Source organism: Leucopleurus acutus (genome assembly GCF_964270905.1).
Source record: "Leucopleurus acutus genome assembly, chromosome: 19".
NCBI classification, from domain to species: domain Eukaryota; kingdom Metazoa; phylum Chordata; class Mammalia; order Artiodactyla; family Delphinidae; genus Leucopleurus; species Leucopleurus acutus.
In genome coordinates this window covers 28,444,771-28,464,357 of record NC_139161.1, presented here as the reverse complement: position 1 = coordinate 28,464,357, position 19,587 = coordinate 28,444,771, and the positions used below count along the sequence as shown (strand labels likewise).

The 19,587-nt window shown below is 34.6% G+C and overlaps 1 protein-coding gene across 1 annotated transcript in view; it reads left to right on the top strand.

Moving 5' to 3' along the window:
- BRIP1 (BRCA1 interacting DNA helicase 1) overlaps positions 1 to 19,587 on the top strand; it is a gene marked incomplete at both ends in the record, with an annotated part of 196,385 nt that overhangs the window by 46,798 nt on the left and 130,000 nt on the right. Inside the window, 1 exon segment of the mRNA XM_082860172.1 lies at positions 18,813 to 19,103. Within this exon segment, the coding sequence (XP_082716298.1) occupies positions 18,813 to 19,103 (291 nt within the window).

The following is a 19,587-nucleotide window of genomic DNA, read 5'->3' as shown; positions in this document are numbered from 1 at the left end:
CATCTGTGAGTTTTTTCAAATTCTTGCAAATCTTCAAAAAAATTTCCAATATATTTACCAAAAAAAACTTATGTAAGTGGAACTGTGCAGTTCAAACCTGTTTTAAGGGTCAACTGTATACTATTATTTATTGATATTATTGGTATTATTATTTTGAACAAACTGTTATATGTTAGGTCAAATAAGAAAAATGAAAGTTTTAAATTCATATTTACTATTCCTTTTTCCATGCTCTTTCTTACTTTATGTATATAAAGAATTTTTCCTCTCTTTGAAGAACTTCTTTTAATATTTCTTGAAAGTTACTGGCAACAAATTCCCTCAATTTTTGTTTGAGAAAGTCTTTATTTCTCCTTCACTTTTGAAGGATAATTTCTCAGGGTACAGAATTTTAGGTTGGTGTTTTCTTTCTGTCAACGCTTTAAATATTTCACTCCACTCTCTTCTTGCTTGCATGCTTTCGAGGAGAAGTTGGATGTAATTCTTATCTTTGTTCCTCTGTGGGTAACTGGTTTCTTTCAGGATTTTTTTTTTTTATCTTTGATTTTCTGTAGTTTGAAGATGATATGTTTACATGTAATTTTTTGGACATTTATCTTGTTTGGTGTTCTCTGAGCTTCCTGAATCTGTGGTTTGGTGCCTGACATCAGTTTGGGGAAAATCTTGGTCATTATTACTTCAAATATGTCTTCTGTTCCTTTCTTTTTTTTCCTTCTAGTATTCCCTTTATGCATATCTTAACTTTTGTAGTTGTCCCACAGTCCTTGGATATTCTGTTCTGTTTTTTTCAGATTTTTCTTAGGTTTTTTGTTTTCAAGCATTCTATCGATATATCTAGCTCAGAGAGTCCTTTGTCAGCCATGTCCAGTCTACTAAGAAGCCCATCAAAAGCATTTTTCATTTCTGCTACAGTGTTTTATTCCTAGCATTAAAAAAATTCTTCCTTAGGACTTCTGTCTCTCAGCTTACATTGCTTGTCTGCTCTTACGTGCTATATGCTTTATCCAGTAGAGCCTTTAGCATATTAATCATAGTTGTTTTAAATTCCTGATATGATAATTCTAACATCCCTGACATATCTGGCTTTGATGCTTGCTCAGTCTCTTCAGGTTGTGTTTTCTGCCTTTTGGTATGCCTTATAATTTTTTTCTTGTTAGCTGGACATGACATACTGGGTAAAAGAAGTTGCTTTAAACAGGCCTTTAGTAATTTGGTGGTGAGATATGGCAGGGAGGGCAAGTGTTCTATATCCCATGATTGGGTCTTAGTCTTTTAGTGAGCCTGTGCCTCTGGACTGGGAACTTCACAGAAGTTTCTCAGGTTTTTCACCCCCTTAGGTGGGACAGGATGGCTTGAGTGGACTGGAGTTGTTTTTTTCTCTTCTCCGATATAGAAGGGACTGCTAGACTGCTAGAGTTGGGTATTAGATTAGACTCCGATAATACCCCAGCTGGTTAGGCTCTGGTTAACTAGTTTCCCCTGAGGGCAGGCTTTGTTAAGAAGAACAAAGTGCCCTGGTATTTCAAAATGGTTCCTTTTCAACTCCCCTTACTAGGAGCACAAGGGTATATTTCTCTGATGTGTATTGTAGGAACCTGGTCTGGCTCCTGGACGTAAATGTCACAATATTTGGGAGCCCTCCATGACTGGGCACCCCTGGAATTTTTAACTCAGAGAGTTATGCATACTGAGCCTCTAGCAGTTCATCACTTACATTTCAGGTTTTGTTAGCCCAGCACTTGTTCCTGCACTGGTTTCCACTGGTGCCTCTGCTCCTGTGTGCTGTTACTCCCTGTATTCACCTGTCTGTCTCTCCAATCTTAAAGGCAATGGTTTGTCCTCCCCTCTCTTACAAACCCAGGAAAAGTTGTTGATTTTTCAGTCTTTTCAGCTTTTTACTTGTTAGGATGGAGTGGTGACTTCCAAGCTATTTATATTCAAAAATGGAAACCGGAATCTACCTTCGTTATTTCACATAAATTTACAAATCAGGAAAATTATTTCTTCCCTCATCTTCCTATTTGTTACTTCTGGTGCCCTTCATTCCTTTATGTAGGTTCGTTTCTATTTTGTATAATTTTTCTTTTAGCTTGAAAAGCTTTAACATTTGTAGTGCAGACCTGCTCCTAACAGATTTTTCTCAGCTTTTCTTTCCCTTCATTTAAAAAAAAATATGATACAGTGTATGTAAGAAAATTTACCGTTTTAACCATTTTTTGTGTTCGGTTCAGTGGCATTAAGTCTATTCACATTGCTATGCAAGCAGAATGTTTTCATCTTCCCAAACTGAAACTCTGTAACTATTTTTTTTTGAATTTTATTTTGTTTTATATAGCAGGTTCTTATTAGTCATCAATTTTTTACACATCAGTGTATACATGTCAATCCCAATCGCCCAATTCATCACACCCCCACCCCCACCCCCACCCGCCTGCTGCTTTCCCCCCTTGGTGTCCATACATTTGTTCTCTACATCTGTGTCTCAATTTCTACCCTGCAAACCGGTTCATCTGTACCATTTTTCTAGGTTCCACATATATGCTTTAATATACGATATTTGTTTTTCTCTTTCTGACTTACTTCACTCTGTATGGCAGTCTAGATCCATCCATGTCTCAACAAATGACCCAATTGTGTTCCTTTTTATGACTGAGTAATATTCCATTGTATATATGTACCACATCTTCTTTATCCAGTCATCTGTTGATGGGCATTTAGGTTGCTTCCATGACCTGGCTATTGTAAATAGTGCTGCAGTGAACATTGGGGTGCATGTGTCTTTTTGAATTATGGTTTTCTCTGGGTATATGCCCAGTAGTGGGATTGCTGGATCATATGGTAATTCTACTTTTAGTTTTTTAAGGAACCTCCATACTGTTCTCCATAGTGGCTGTATCAGTTTATATTCCCACCAACAGTGCAAGAGGGTTCCCTTTTCTCCACACCCTCTCCAGCATTTGTTGTTTGTAGATTTTCTGATGATGCCCATTCTAACTGGTGTGAGGTGATAACTCATTGTAGTTTTGGTTTGCATTTCTCTAATAGTGATGTTGAGCAGCTTTTCATGTGCTTCTTGGCCATCAGTATGTCTTCTTTGTAGAAATATCTATTTAGGTGTTCTCCCCATTTTTGGATTGGGTTGTTTGTTTTTTTAATATTGAGCTGCATGAAATGTTTATATATTTTGGAGATTAATCCTTTGTCCATTGATTTGTATGCAAATATTTTCTCCCATTCTGAGGGTTGTCTTTTCGTGTTGTTTATGTTTTCCTTTGCTATGCAAAAGCTTTGAAGTTTCATTAGGTCCCATTTGTTTATTTTGGGGTTTTATTCCCATTACTCTAGGAGGTGGATCAAAAAAGATCTTGCTGTGATTTATGTCAAAGAGTGTTCTTCCTATGTTTTCCTCTAAGAGTTTTATAGTGTCCAGTCTTACATTTAGGTCTCTAATCCATTTTGAGTTATTTTTGTGTATGGTGTTAGGGAGTGTTATAGTTTCATTCTTTTACACGTAGCTGTCCAATTTTCCCAGCACCACTTACTGAAGAGACTGTCTTTTCTCCATTGTATATCCTTGCCTCGTTTGTCATAGATTAGTTGACCATAGGTGCGTGGGTTTATCTCTGGGCTTTCTATCTTGTCCCACTGATCTATGAAACTCTGTAACTATTAAACAGTAACTCCTATTCCCCCTTGCCTCAGCCGCTGGTAACTACCATTCTCCTTTCTGTCTCTGTGAATTTGACTACTCTAGGAACCTCATATAAGTGGAATCATACAATGTTTGTCCTTTTGTGTCTGAGTTATTTCACTTAGCATGTCTTCAGGGTTCATCCATGTTGTAGTATGTGTCACAATTCCTTTCCTTTCCTTTTTATGATTAAATAATATTCCATTTATGGAATTCCATTATGGAATATCCAGTCATACTTCAGTGGGTATTTGGGTTGTTTTCCTCTTTTGGCTACTGTGAATAATGCTGCTGTATGAACGTTGGTGTACAAATATCTATGTGTTCAAGTCGCTGCTTTCACTTCTTATGGATATATACCCAGAGGTGTGATTGCTGGATCACATGGTAATTCTGTTTAATTTTTTGAGGAATTTCCATCCAGTTTTCCACAGTGACTGTGCTATTTCATATTTCCACCAGCAATGTAGGAAGTTTCCAGTTTCTTTTTCTTTTTTTTTGTCCGTGCCTTGCAGTGTGTGAGATCTTAGTTTCCCGACTAGGGATTGAACCTATGCTCCCCACAGTGGAAGCACGGACCCCTAACCACTGGACCACCAGGGAATTCGTAGGAAGGTTCCAGTTTCTTCACATCCTTGCCAGACACTTGTAATTTTCTATTTTGTTTTCTTTTCTTTTTAAATAATAACCATCCTGATGGATGTGAAATGGTATGTCTTTTCGGTTTTGATTTGCATTTCCTAATGATAGGGATGTTGAACATTTTTTCATGTGCTTATTGTCCATTTGTATATCTTCTTTGGAGAAATGTCTATTCAAGCCCTTTGCCTATTTTTTTGAATAGGGTTATTTGTTTCTTGTTGTTGTTGAGTTGGAGTTCTTTGTATATTCTGGACATTAACCCCTTTTTAGATTTTACAGATATTTTTTCCCATTCTGTGGATTGCCTTTCATTCTGTTTGGTGGTGTCTTTGATGCACAAAGGTTTTTAATTTTCATGAAATCCAGTTTACCTTTTTTTTTGCTTTTGTTGCCTACACTTTTGGTAAAGTTTTATAGTTTCAGCTCTTATTTTTAAGTTTTTGATCCATTTTTAGTTAATTTTTATATATAGTATAAGGTTAGCATCTAACTTCATTGTTTTGTATGTGAATATCCATTTTTGACAGCATTATTTGTTGAAAAAATTGTCCTTTTCCCACTGAATGGTCTTAGCACCCTGGTTGAGAGTTATTTGACTATATGTATGAGAGTTTCTTTCTGACTTTTCTATTTGATTCGATTATTTTTGTCTGTATTTGTGCTAGTACCACACTGTTCTAACATACTTAGTATTTCTATTTGAAGTTTTGCTAGTCACAGTTTTGTCACATAATTGGTTCTGTCAATTTTCAGTCAATGAGAAAATTTTATCTTGTGCAGTTATAACTAGTGTGAGATTGTTGTTGCTGTTGTTGCTACTACTAGTAATGTTCACTGAGTCTTCATTCTCTTTTGAGAATAAAATTGTGATGTCAGTATATCCTACCTCTGTATACATTGTTATCAACATTATAGGGAGTTAGTATGTCTATAATACCAGAGGAAGGCAATTTGGTATTTTAATTTTTAAAACTTACATTTTACTTATCTATCTTTGAAAAGTGATAATGTCTATGGTATAAAAAACAAGAAGAACAAAAGGGTTTATATTAAAAAGTCTCCCACACTCAGTTTCTCAGCCATTCTGTTTCCTGCCCCAGATGCAGCTATTGTTAGTGGTTTCTTGTGAATCCTATCAGAATTGTAAAAGCAAGGATATACATATAATATACAGACAAATTATATACATGGTGTACATGTACATACTCATATCAAACACATATATGTGTCTCTAGTCTCTCGCAAATAAGTGTGTTATCAAAGTCTTTGATCATTTTTCTGCCTGATTGGTTAAAAAATGCATCTCATACTTTTTTTTTTTCTTTGCGGTACGCGGGCCTCTCACTGTTGTGGCCTCTCCCGCTGCGGAGCACAGGCTCTGGACGCGCAGGCTCAGCGGCCATGGCTCACGGGCCCAGCTGCTCCGCGGCATGTGGGATCCTCCTGGACCGGGGCACGAGCCCGTGTCCCCTGCATCAGCAGGCAGACTCTCAACCACTGCGCCACCAGGGAAGCCCTCATACTTTTAATGTATACTTCTCTTTCTTGTTATGAGGGAGATTGAGTATCTTTTCAAATAATCTGGTTATCTCCTGTGTCAATTAGGTTGTTGGCCTTTTTTTCTTTTCTTTTTTACTGTTTTACAGGGTTCTTCAGTATTAAATTAGGCCTTTATTTGTGTTATGAATTCCAGAACAGCGTTTTTTAAAAAAAATAACTGATTTGTTCTTGGTCTTTTGCCTTTGTTTATAATGTTTGCATTCCAAATTCCTTAATGTATCTAGTTGTATTTCTGGACTTTTCTATTTTCTTTTTCATTGATCTATACTGTTTTGATTATTGTAGTTCATTAATATTTTATGTGTCTAGTTCCTCTTTATGATCCTTTTATTTAAGATGTCTTGGCTATTCTTGCTTGTTTATTTTTACGTATGTACTTTAGAGTTAACCTATATAGTTAACAAAATATCCTTGATATATTTTATAGATTATTTGGAAGAGAACTGACTTCTTTATGATAGTAAGTCATCTACTTAAGACCATGCTTTGTTTCTGATGTTTTCTTTATTTCCTTCAGTCATGTTTAAAGTTTTCTTATTTTTTTCAGCTTTATTGAGGTATGATTGACAAAATTGTAAGATATTTAAAGTATACATCATGATGATTTGATATACATGTAGATCGTGAAAGGATATCCCGTATCTAATTAATTAAGCATCCTCTTACTAACTTCTTAAATGTATTTTTAAGTTGATTTTTAAGTTGATTCTTAGTAATTTACCTTTTATTTCTGTGTAATTGAGATTTTTCTTCTATTACATTTTCTAATTAGTTGTAGTTTTATACATAAAGAATATTAGTTTCTCTTTGTTTCCCCCAAACCACATTTACTGTTGTTGTTGTTGTTTTTTCCTGAGCCACATTAATGAATTCTTCTATTTGTAATAGTTTCAATACATTTTCTCAGGTTTTCCAAGTATACAGTCATATCTTCTGTAAATAATGATCATTTACCTTCTTTGCAATTTTTATAATATCTCAGGAAAAAAGTGTTAAGTATAATAATAGTAACAGATTGAATGATCATATATGCTGAAAGAACAGATATAAACTCAGATAGTCCCAGGCACCCGGGAAGTATGGTCATCCTTGTCTCATTTGAGACCTTAATGAGAGTGCTTCTAGTTTCTGTAAGTAAGCATGATACTGGCTTTTGAAACCTTTTACATATGTATATAAGTTATAATAGTAAAACATATAAGTTATATATTTTTTATATATACATTATATGTTAAATGACATAAATTATATTATTGATTTAATTATATATTAATCATATATTTTTTCTTGTTAGTCATTTTATTCCTATTTTGTTCAGCATTTTCATCAAGGATTAATATTAAACTGTAAAGGTGAATAAGATTTATTTTCACATTTTATTTTTTAATATGTTAAAGTGTATTGATAAATGTCCTAATACTGAATTATACTTTTGTTCTTGGTTTTTTGGTTTTGTGTGTTTTGTGTATGTGTAGAAGAGTCCTATTTGCTATTACATTTAGAATTCATTGTTTTAATAATTCATTAGTTTCATTTTCATCAATGGTTGTTCTGCAGTTAGTTGTGGTTTTGGTGTGCTTATGAGAGGAGGTGAGCTTGGGGTCTTTCTACTCTGCCATCTTGGGCTGCCAGATAATATTCATTAGTGATATTACACCAAATCTAGATAAACTGAGAGAAAGTTTATCTAGATCTGGTTTAGGATCAATGTTGTATTTGTTTTATAGAAACATATTTGTAAATGCTCCTTATTTTTAGAATCTTTTTTTTAGGAAATTTCATATACGAAGCAGAGAGAGGGCAGAATAATGAAGCTTCTTGTGCCCATCACTCAGCTTTAACAATTATCAATATATTTTACCTCCCCTGTTTGTTTTATTTACCCCCTGCCGTTTGTTTTCTTTTCTTTTTTGGGGGAATCAGTGGAGGAAAGGGTGAGGGACGAGAATATTTTAAAGCAGCTATCAGACATCATATATCTATTTACCCATAAAACAATTTATATATTTAAAACAGATAAACACTTTAAAAAACATAGCAATGGGGCTTCCTTTGTGGTGCAGTGGTTGAGAGTCCACCTGCTGATGCAGGGGACACGGGTTCGTGCCCTGGTCCTGGAGGATCCCACATGCCGCGGAGCGGCTGGGCCCGTGAGCCATGGCCGCTGAGCCTGCGCTCCGGAGCCTGTGCTCCACAACAGGAGAGGCTGCAGCAGTGAGAGGCCCACGTACCGCAAAAAAACAAGCAAACAAACAAAACCCATAGCAATGACATTTAAAAAGTAATATTATTATAGCTGGAAAAAAACAGTAATTCTTAGTCTAATATCCATCCTGGTTACAATTTTCTTGGATTGCTTAAAAAATGTCATTTTAGAGTTGGCTTTTTAAATATCAGAATCCAAACAAGGTATGTGCATGACATTTCTTTTAAGAGAGGTGCCATTTATTTGTTGAAAAAACTGTGTTATTTGTTCTGTACGATTCCTCATATTCAGGATTTGTTTGAATTTGTCCACCTGGTGTCGTTTAAGATTGTCCTCTATCCCCATATTTCTAGTAATGGTAGTTAGGTCTACAGGTTGAATTAGATTCAGGTTTGATTTTGTCCTTGTTTTTTTCTTTTTTGTTTTTCAGAATAACACAAGTCCTGTATGCTTGCTGTTAACATTACTCAGGAGGCAAATAATGTCCAATTATCTCTCCTTGTAATAATAGATCAGTACTGTGTTTTGATGTCATTTGATATTTTTCTACATCATTTTTAATGACTACATTGCATTCTTTTGAATGGCTGTTCTATAATTTCTAATCTCTATGACTGGATGTTTAAGTGAGAGTCTTTTTCATTTACGATGCTAGTTACTTAGTGGGTTTAATTATTATATTGAAGATTCGGAGATGTTTTCAATTTAGGAAAATTCTCTCTTGTTATTGCTCTGATATTTCAACCCCTGACTTAATCAGGAGTGATTTGCTTTTGAAGAATTAGAAGCGTACTCCAGAAGGATCAAGCAAGATATACAGCTGCCCTATTGGAACTGAGAGGTTTTTAGGCAGCTTCTGTCTTCTCTTTGGGGCCTCAAGTGTGTCTTTTCTGCCTCTGTGTGCAGAGTTCTCTCGTTTTTGTAGATTTTTTCTGGATACTTATTCTCTGTTATATGACCTTACCATCACATCTCAAAATGAAAGGTTTAAAGTCTATGAAATGTTCTGGTCTGTTCCCTGTAGTTTAATCAACTCAGTCTAAATGACCCAAATACAGATTCCTAGGAAAGTGAATCTTACTGGTCTTGCTATATTTGGGAGTGTGTTTGGGCTTGGTCATGTGGTATTAATGTAGATACTGGGTCTGCCTTTTCAGCAGGGGCTATAATTGATGAACTGTTTTCAGAATAAAGAGTTGAACATGTGTCTAAAGAGGTGCCTAGTATAACATCTTTATCATATATACTAAATTCTTACATATATGAGAATATATACTATTTTTAACCATCTTTTTTCTAAAATTTTTTGGTTATTCTCACTAGTTTATTTTCCAGATTAAGTTTAGAACCCACAGTAATAATTAATTAATTGTTAATTTTAACATTGTCTTCATCAAGTAATATAGCTATTTGAAACAGGAGGTTTTAAGAGAGTTGAATACAGCAAACTGAAGGGTTACTCTATTAGGATAGCATCTATGAATTTATTTATTTTTTTCATTTATTATTATTGGCTGAGTTGGGTCTTCATTGCTGCGTGCGGGCTTTCTCTAGTTGCGGCGAGCAGGGGCTACTCTTCGTTGTGGTGCGCGGGCTTCTCACTGCGGTGGCTTCTCTTGTTGCCGAGCACGGGCTCTAGGCGCGAGGGCTTCAGGAGTTGTGGCTCATGGGCTCTAGAGTGCAGGCTCAGTAGTTGTGGCGCACGGGCTTAGTTGCTCCGCAGCACGTGGGATCTTCCCGGACCAGGGCTCGAACCTGTGTCCCCTGCATTGGCAGGCGGATTCTTAACCACTGCACCACCAGGGAAGCCCAGGATAGCATCTATGAATAAAATTCTTACTATGCGGATTTGAATTCCATTGGAAGTTTGGCACCAGACTGAACACTGGTCTAAGTCAAAATTTTCTCTTTAGTCCTGTGGTAATATTTAAAATCTACACTTCTGCTATGGTAGCTGCTAGCCACATGTGACTATTTAATTTAATTAAAATTCAGTTCCTCAGTTACACTAATCACATTTCAGGTTCTCAGTAGCCACATGTGGCTAGTGGCAAGTACATTCAATAGTTCAGGTAAAGAACATTCCACCATCGCAGAGAGTTCTATTGGGTAGTGCTGCTTTAGAGGCTTGTATATTGATAATAACTTGTCTACTAATTTTTAAAAAAATTTTTTTAATTTATTTATTTCGGCTGGGCCAGGTCTTAGTTGTGGCAGTCAGGATCTTCGTTGAAGCACATGGGATCTTCATTGTGGCATGCGGGATCTTTAGTTGTGGCAGGTAGACTCTTAGTTGTGGCATGCATACAGGATCTAGTTCCCTGATCAGGGATCAAATCCAGGCCTGCTGCATTGGGAGCGTGGAGTCTTACCCACTGGTCCACCAGGGAAGTCCCAACTTGTCTACTAAATTTTTTTTTTTGCGGTACGTGGGCTTCTCACTGCTGTGGCCTCTCCCGTTGTGGAGCACAGGCCCCGGACGCGCAGGCTCAGCGGCCATGGCTTACGGGCTCAGCTGCTCCGCGGTAAGTGGAATCTTCCCGGACTGGGGCACGAACCCGTGTCCCCTGCATTGGCAGGCGGACTCTTCAACTGCTGTGCCACCAGGGAAGCCCTTGTCTACTAATTTTTAATGGTGGTGAAAGACGCAAAAATGTCTATTTTGTATAAGTTTTATTTATAGCATTTTGGTCAGTATGTAGAAGATGATGTCGCAGGATGGCTTTGTTTTCTCATTTTAAAAGGGTCATTGAAGAAAGTTTGAAAAATACCAAAATACTATACAATAAAGGAGAAAATAAAAATGTCAGGCAATCCCAAGGGATAGGATTTTTGAAGTATAATATGCAAGTGCAAATATCACAAGAGTGCAGCTGGATTAATTTTCACCAACTAAATAATACACATATATGTCTTTTTACCACGGGTTCTCTATTCCTGGGATCTTTTTGATTCATGGCTTGATTGTTTGGATTTCATAATCATGCAGTTTTGTTCAAGAAGAGTACATAAACATATTTCTTATTATATCACATCAAGAGGCACTTAATGCCACTTTGCCTCACTACTGCTAATGTTAAAATTGACCACTTGGTTAAAGTGGTGACTACCAGGTCTCCATTATAAAGGCACATTTTTCTTTTGTAATTAATAAGTAATCTGTGGGGTGATGTTTGGAAACTATGTGAATATCTTGTTTCCCAACAGCTTTTCACCCAGTGATTTTAGCATCCATTTATGTACCTTGCAGGAATCACTTATTACGTGGGAGTTGCAAAATGGTGATTTTTAAAATTTTGTCATTCTATTTACAATTTTTAGCTAGCATTCTTCTTGAAGGAAGAACTTTCCCTTTCTCTCCCATTTCCTTTCTTTGATTCTTCTTTTTTCCTTTTTGTTGTTGTTGTTGTAAATACCCCAGGTATTTGTCATGAAGTTGGTCAGTGTGACTAATCACTATACTTTGAGACTCATTGCTATAGTCACATCTGTATAAGTTCTACTATACCAGGAGAATTTTTGCTTTATACAGGTTGGTCATCTTTATGATGTGTTTGTTCTTAAACTGAGAAGTCTTACAGAATATAATTGTTCTAGTATAAATTTAGATTAAAAATTAAAAATACCACTTTGGGTTTTCCTTGATTATAAACTTTTCAGAATCTGAGGCAACTGTGTTAAGGAATTCCCATTTACACTAGGCAAGAAAGTAAACAGTAAGTGGAGAGTAGGGTAACAAACACTTACGGTATCAAAAAACAACCGTGAAAAGGATCTGTCTTAATGTGCTAGCCCATTGCAGTTTAACATATTGCTTACAACCTTCACAATAGAATTTGAGTGACTTCAGTTACACATTCCAGGAGACTGGCAGTCTGTTACAATCAGAGTCTGAACTTTAGAGCAGGCTAATTTACAGCAATGGGATGAAGAAAGTTGTGGATTTGTATTACACACTCTCACCTGACACTGTATCTGATCCCTTACCTGCCGATTGACATCTTGAATGAGCTCTTTGAAGCAAGTTCCAGCTTAATTAAAACGTTTGCTTGGTTAGCAGTGATCTGTGAAAGCCTGTGATAAATATTGAATCAGGTTCACCTGCTGGTTGCTGTGAGTAGATAAACAGCTGCCTTGTGCAGTTTAATCATGAAACTGGCAGTAGAGTACTACTGTTTGAATTTTTAAAAAAGAATAGTGGAAAAGGTATAGTTATGTCACTTTTGCTATCTTACTAGAGTGTGTGCTTATGTGAGATTTTGCACAACAGGCATTCAGTACCTGTTTAGGTGGCTTGGACAACAGCAAATGGTTGATAAAGGTTAACAGTAAACCCTCCTTCATATGCCTCAAAGTATAATTCAGTATTCATTGACTTTTTTACCACTAACTCTTTAGGTGCATGATGCTTTGAAATAAAAAAGGGCAGTATTTTGCTTTTTTGCCAAGTTAAATCGTAGGAAAAATGATCCTGTTAAAGCTTTAAGATTTAAGGTTATGACTTCCAGCTTCTCACAAATTATCATGAATTTTGTAGCAACTTGAAGAACTTTAGATTTTACTTTACCATATGTAAAATGGAGTTAGAAATATACATTAGTGAACTAAGTATTTTAGAATTATGTTAACATTATGTAATTAACAAACATTAAAAGAGAAATTAATTTACAAGCAGTAGAGGAACCTTTATAAAATTATCTTCTTTGGACTGTCAACTTGTTTATTCCTTTACAGAATTAATGTGACTAACCAAGTTGGTTGTTAAGAAAATGCTATTTCTATTTTATTTTCATTGTAAAATCAGACATAAATTCTGGAATAAAGCCCTCATCCAAATAAGTCACAATCTTCTTTGAGTCCATGATGAAAGTTATGGACTGACTTTCTAAAAATGCATACAAAATTGTGTTTGTAGTTTCTGGGTGATCTCAAACTCTCTCCTCAGTAACAGTCCATGGATGTAAATTAAGAACCTATTTCCTAATAAATTAGTTGAAAATTTTGGTCAGGACGGATTAAGATGAAAGTTATTCTGCTAGGTATTAAGCTGCTGAGGACGAACAAGTGTATTTGCTGTTTTAGGTTCCTTTTAAGCATTTTTCAGGTATATTGTCTACTACAGTCCTTAGCTCCAAGGGTTATCTACCATAGTGGGGATTCCTAATTCTTTTCATAAAGTTTTCATAGTTTTATTCCTGTCATCAGTTTGTTTGGAAGTTTATGGGGAAAATAAAATGTTATTTAAGTCATACTCAGCCTGCTCAACAATTTTTTTGATATTTATGTCAATACTTGGGACTCTCTGGTTCATATTTTTTTATTATATACAATATTCCATAGATTGACAGAACTCCACAGTTTATCCATTGTTTTGTTGACACACTTGGCTTATTTTCCTCACTATTAAAACAGTACTGCAAAGAATATCCCTATTGTATCTGTCTTAATTTGCAAGAGTTTCTCTGGCATATATGCCTAGCAGGGTCATGCTGGATCAAAGGGTCTATGTATCCTTGATTTCACTAGATCACCAATTTGTTCTCCAAAGTGGATGTGCCACTTTATACTTGGATCAGCAGTGTATGAGAGAGTTGCTGTATATCCTCTCTACCCAGTCTGGTGGATGGAAATGGAATCTAATTATGGTTTTAATTTGCATTTTCCTAATTAGTAATGAGGTTGAGCATTAGGTTGCACATCTTTTCAGAAGTTTATTGGCTTTTCCGCTTTTCTCTCCTGTGGTTTTCTTGTTCTTGGGCTCTTTTTCTTCTATTGGGTTTGTTTTTTAAAAATTGATTTGCTGGAATTCTTTATATATTGTGATTAATGATCTTCAGTTGGTTATATACAGTGCACATATCTTCTCGAGATTGTGATTTCAGTCATTTGTGCTTTTGGTGTATTGTTTAAGAAATCCTTTCCTGTGTTGAGATAATGAAGATATTTTCCTGTATAGGGACAGAGAGTTTATGGCCCACAAAACCTAGAATATTTATTTTCTGGCCCTTTACAGAAAAAGTTTGTTGAATCTTGCTCTAAAGAGTCTCTTATTTGAGAATTTTTGTTTTTTTCCCTTTTGGAATATAACATCCATCCTGTTAGAAAATATTTGACTTAAATGTCAACTAATAATAAGTTAAAATAGTTTTTGTGAAATAAATTGTATAGCTTATCCTTAAGAATATTTTGTAGTTGCATTCAGGAAATAATGCACTTAGAGTACCAACTTTAAACAGTTCTTTACCTCCTGAGCGAAACTGGTATTGATAAACACACCTTGTAGAACAATTAAAAAGTAAAGCCCTCTTTGTCCGTGGGGTGAAGTGACCCTTGTCATTGTCTTCTACTTGGCTTGATATATCAGGAATTCTAATGTTTCTTGAATGAATGAATGAATGAATGAATGAGAGAGTACATGTAGAGTGCTTAGCACAGGGACAGCCTTAATAAATGACAGCTATTAATAATGAATATATCAGGATATGTGTTTGTCACCCACAACTACCGTGGCCCAGATATTAGCATAACAAGATGATTTTTCTTTTTATTCTTGAAAAATAACAAATTGTCCTGTATTTTTTCTTTTAAAAGCTAACCTTTTTATTTTGAAGTAATTTTTTGATATGTGAAGGACTTCAAATTAGGGCATCAGTTAAGCATCTACAGATAAAATGTGGTACATGGGTACAGTATTTGGTTTAAGGACATTAGTCACAATCTATCAATTTAAAAAAATTAAGTTACAGTTATATGCAAAACACCATGCTCAATGAATGAGTAGATGAAGTAATGTAAGACAGTTTCTGTCCTCAAATAATTTGGAGTGTGGTTGAAAGACAATTCATGCACATATGTTACTATTTCATGGACCTAGTTTTCCCTTTATTTCATACCAGTAAGATTCTTTTTGGTCTCTTTTCCTCTCCACTTCTTTATTACTTATCTTTCATATTAAATATATCCTTTTATGCTTGCTTTTAGAATTCAGTTCATAAACAGCTTTTAGATACTCCCCTGATTTATGAATTTACAAAATAACATCTCTGACAATGCAATAGTTTCTAACTACTCCTTTATTATTTTTCTTTTTAAGGCATAGTCACCATGCTAATTTTTATTTTTCCAAGTATTTAAGCATAGTAATTTTTGTTGTTGTTGTGGGGAAAGGCTGGAGAGAACTATGAAACTTTAGAGGTTGATGTAGTTATCTTAATCTACTTAAACTTCTGATTGTAGCCTTGTGAAAGGAATAGTGGCAAGGAATCAGCAGTTGGCCTTTCAAGATCAAACGTTATATTCTTTCTTTATCCTTTCAAAAAATTTCAATATATGTCTCTATGTAGTATGACAGGAGAGGGAATAAATAGAAATTGTTAGACACAAAATTTTCTAAAATCCTTGGTTGTTGACCTAAGAACAGTTTTGGCTACTGTAAATTTGAAATGTATTTTTAAACAATTGACTCCTGCATGTGGAACTAATAATAGAGCTGTCACACCCACATGTATCTCTTCTGTTTCTCTTTAAATGATAATAGATTTTTTTGCTGTTATTTGGGTTAAGTTTTCTTGCCTTTTGTTGAAGTAAAAGAACTCTAGACAGTTTCCAGCTATGGGAAAAGAAGCCATCTCTTAAAGAGTTTTGTTCTACCATACAGTGTAGCTATTTACAGTTCTTAGAGATTACAGGTGTTGGGAGCCCATGTGTTTTGTCTTCTTGACGTTCAGATACATTAGATGAGAGAGAATATTTTTTAATTTATTCTCCAGTTTCCTAATATAGTCTCTGTAAATTTAAAGAGCAAAAACAAAAGGAAGACATCCCTATGAAAGATAAACTTGATCATTTGTTAGCAGGAGAAATGCTTAGTGAAAAATATTTAATTTTGTTCATCTATTGTTTCAAAACCCCTAGGTCAAAGGGTTTCAGAGAGAGGCCAGAAAATATTAGCCTATTATTGGAGTGGAGGATATTATGACTTCCTGTCATTGCTGTTTCAGGATTCTTTCTCTAGTTTTCTTACAGAATTGAAACTTGCTGATTTTGGTACAAATAATTCTCTTTTGTTACTAAATAATTGTCTTTTTTAAGCCTCTGCTCTATTGCTACATTCATTTTTTTCCATCTTCAAATATGATTATACCGAATCCTTTAAATAGAAACTCCAATAGAAGATCACTTCTGAAGAAATAATTCCCCTTTAATATTGCAAATAAATAAGAATCACCTTTCTTAATTTCTGTCTTCTACTCTACTTGTGCAACCACCCACTGAAAAACCATCTTCTTTGAGGAGTCACCCTTGAGTTCATAGATGGTAAAATTACTTCAGAGCATTTTAAGACTTAAACAGAAAACACTTTTAGTATAAAATTAGCTGTGGTTTAAAATTTTCTCAGTTATGGAGTGAAAAACTAATTTAAGTTACCTAAATAAAGCTGCTCTAGTGGGAAGAGTTTTCTGAAGCTAGTTCTTGACCTTTTACTTTTGTTAGTACAGCTACTAGCATAATATTTTAAGATAAGCAGATCCCTTTTTAAAATTATTAGTGCAAATACCCCTTTTAAGAATTAAAACATTTGAATACAAGGCAGCAAGTTATAAGTCTATATAATAGCATCCCTTTCTATTTGAAAAAATATGGAAGATATAATTATATGTAGAAGGGTCTGCAAGTTATTTGTGGTGGTGGTTGACTTACTTTGTATTTTTCTGTAGCATTTGAATTTTTTGTTTAGAAAAATAGTGGAATTAAAATAAAAGGAGTGGGTGATAAAGCTTTAAGTGGAATTCATGTTGAAAAGTGTTATATCAAAAAGTAGGTTTTCCGAGCTTTGAAAAAAGGCCACATTATTGAGTTACTTTTACGCTTGTATATAATATATCCATGTGGAATATAACAATGCATTGATCCCTAGCATTCTAATATTCAGAGTGAATTTAACTGTATCATAGGGAAGAGAGATAGTATAACTGAGTGAAAAATTGAAGGTATGGAAAAGTCAACTAATTCTGCTACCAAGAGTTACCTTAATTCTCTTACTGAGTTAATTAATTAGTGTGATCATTGCAAAGGCTAGAAAGGAATTCAGTCAGAAATATCATGATATAGTTTGCATGCCATTTTCTGTGTGACCATAAATTGTTAGATATTGCAACATATGTAACATAAACCACATGTCAGCTGTTTCCTGCCTCACTGTTGACAAGAGCCCCATTCATAACTCTTCTTTTTATCCTTTCAGTGAATAAGTAATTATTCAATATAGAAGGCAGGATATTTGGAACTGGCTATTTAATGTGGCAGCACTCTGTAATGAAATCTGCTGTTACTGGCAACCTGAGAGGGGAATGTAACAATTCCAGCATGGCTGTAACTTTATCTGCTTTGACTGACTGTTTATTTGGCACATCAGTGAACCTTTTATCCCAGTGAGTGACAGCTCCAGAAGGGTCACATTTACATCCATTCTATCATGTATTGTAATATTTAATGGCGGACAAGGTTGAGCGAGACTGGGAGTAATTTGAACTTGCTTTTCCACTGAGTTGAGGCTAAAAGACAGCTTGATCCCCAGTATTGTGGTGTAACATGCTATGACTTAGCATTTGTTTATGAAGGCTAATCTTACTGATTATAATTTTAAAAAAATCTGCAGTTAAATGGTGTGTTTGTTCTACTAAACTAAAACTCTCTAGTACAAATTCTCTTAAGCTACTGTGCTATTTAGTTTTTTTCCCTATCAGTGACCATTCCTATAAACTAACCATTTCATAGTCTTTCTCTTAAATGAGGCTGCATTCTGTCTCATTTTATAGTAACTGAGGTTGAGAAGGGAGTAGTTATTAAGAATCCCTGGGTTCTAATATATAGCATAAAGCTTTTTAAAGTTTTTTATTTTTGAGAGTTTGGAAACAGGAGAGAAAAACCAGCTAAATACTAGACTATACTCCTGATGTTCCATAAGGTGCCTTTATATAACTATTTTAATTATGAAACTGAATTGAGTAAAATTGTCCAGGAAAAGCTATCCTGACTGGTAATTTTACTGATGGATTTACATTCCATGACAGGTAATTGAATTTCAGATGTACTTGTTCCACACAAGCAACCTGCCTTTATTATTAAATATTAATAATTTGCATTCATTTCCATACTTTTGCTAGAGAATAGTTTTCTTTTCTTGTTTTTGACTGATGCTTTAGATTCAGCTTGATATTTCTATTCTTCTGTAAGCTATATTTAAAATGCTTTTTAAGATGTTGGTATATTATAGGATATTTGAATGGACTGTGCTGTAAAGAAAAATAGCACTATCAACTCTAAATTGTAATATCACAAGTTCACTTGAAGCCTAAGCAAAAATGAAAATTGTCCTTTGTTTTATCTTATTTTTATAATTTATGAAAGAGGATAATTAAAATATACTTAAAACATTTGGAATTTGAGAGTTGGAGTAGTATGTTAGAATACAATGCAAATATGGAAACATCACTTATAATGATAAAAATGGTTTATCATTTATTTATGAAGGAGAACCAATTTGAAATTGAAGTTTTTTCTTTAATGGCAAGTTTTAGATGATGTAACATTATGAATTTCTCTTTATCTGACGGTTGTGATTCACTGCTTATAGTTTTGATTCCATGAGAGGTTTGATAACAATTTTATGGTAGTCCAGACATTAGTTATCTTTTCTTTCCTTTGTTACAGCCCCCTGGTAACTGTTCTAGGTGCTGTTGTTCTACTAAACAAGGAGACAGTCAAGATTCTTCAAATACCACTAAGAAGGATCATGGGGGGAAGTCCAAGATACCCAAAATATATTTTGGGACACGCACACACAAGCAGATTGCTCAGATTACTAGAGAGCTCCGGAGGACAGCATACTCAGGGGTCCCAATGACTATTCTTTCCAGCAGGGATCACACTTGTGTCCATCCTGAAGTAGTAGGTAACTTCAACAGAAATGAAAAGTGCATGGAATTGCTAGATGGAAAAAATGTGAGTAAGTTAATGTATTTTAGAGGAAAAATTAGCTGAAAAGATTGATTACTTTTTAATGTGTTCATTTTATATGTACATTTACAGCAATAATCAAATAACTTACAAAAATCAAATTGATTGCTAGTGTTGATATTTTTTAAAAAATAATTTTACTATAAGAAAGTCTTTACTCAAGTTTTAAATTATGGGTTTTTGTCCTAAAGTTTGGGGGTATTTATTTATTTCCTTGAAAATTAATTTTCATTTTAGTCACCCGTCTTCATACTTTCTTCTTTTAAATCTCTCTACCCAAAATAGTCAAACATGGATGTCATATGAGGAGATTAAAAACATTTAAGTGATTTAGTCTAACTAGATCTAATTAATGTATTTAACATATTTAAAAACTTCAAAATAAGGTAGTTTACATAGGCCCTCTCTTTGAGCAAATTTTTAAATGTTTTTTAATTGAGAAATGTAATGACTATACTGTCTCATAATT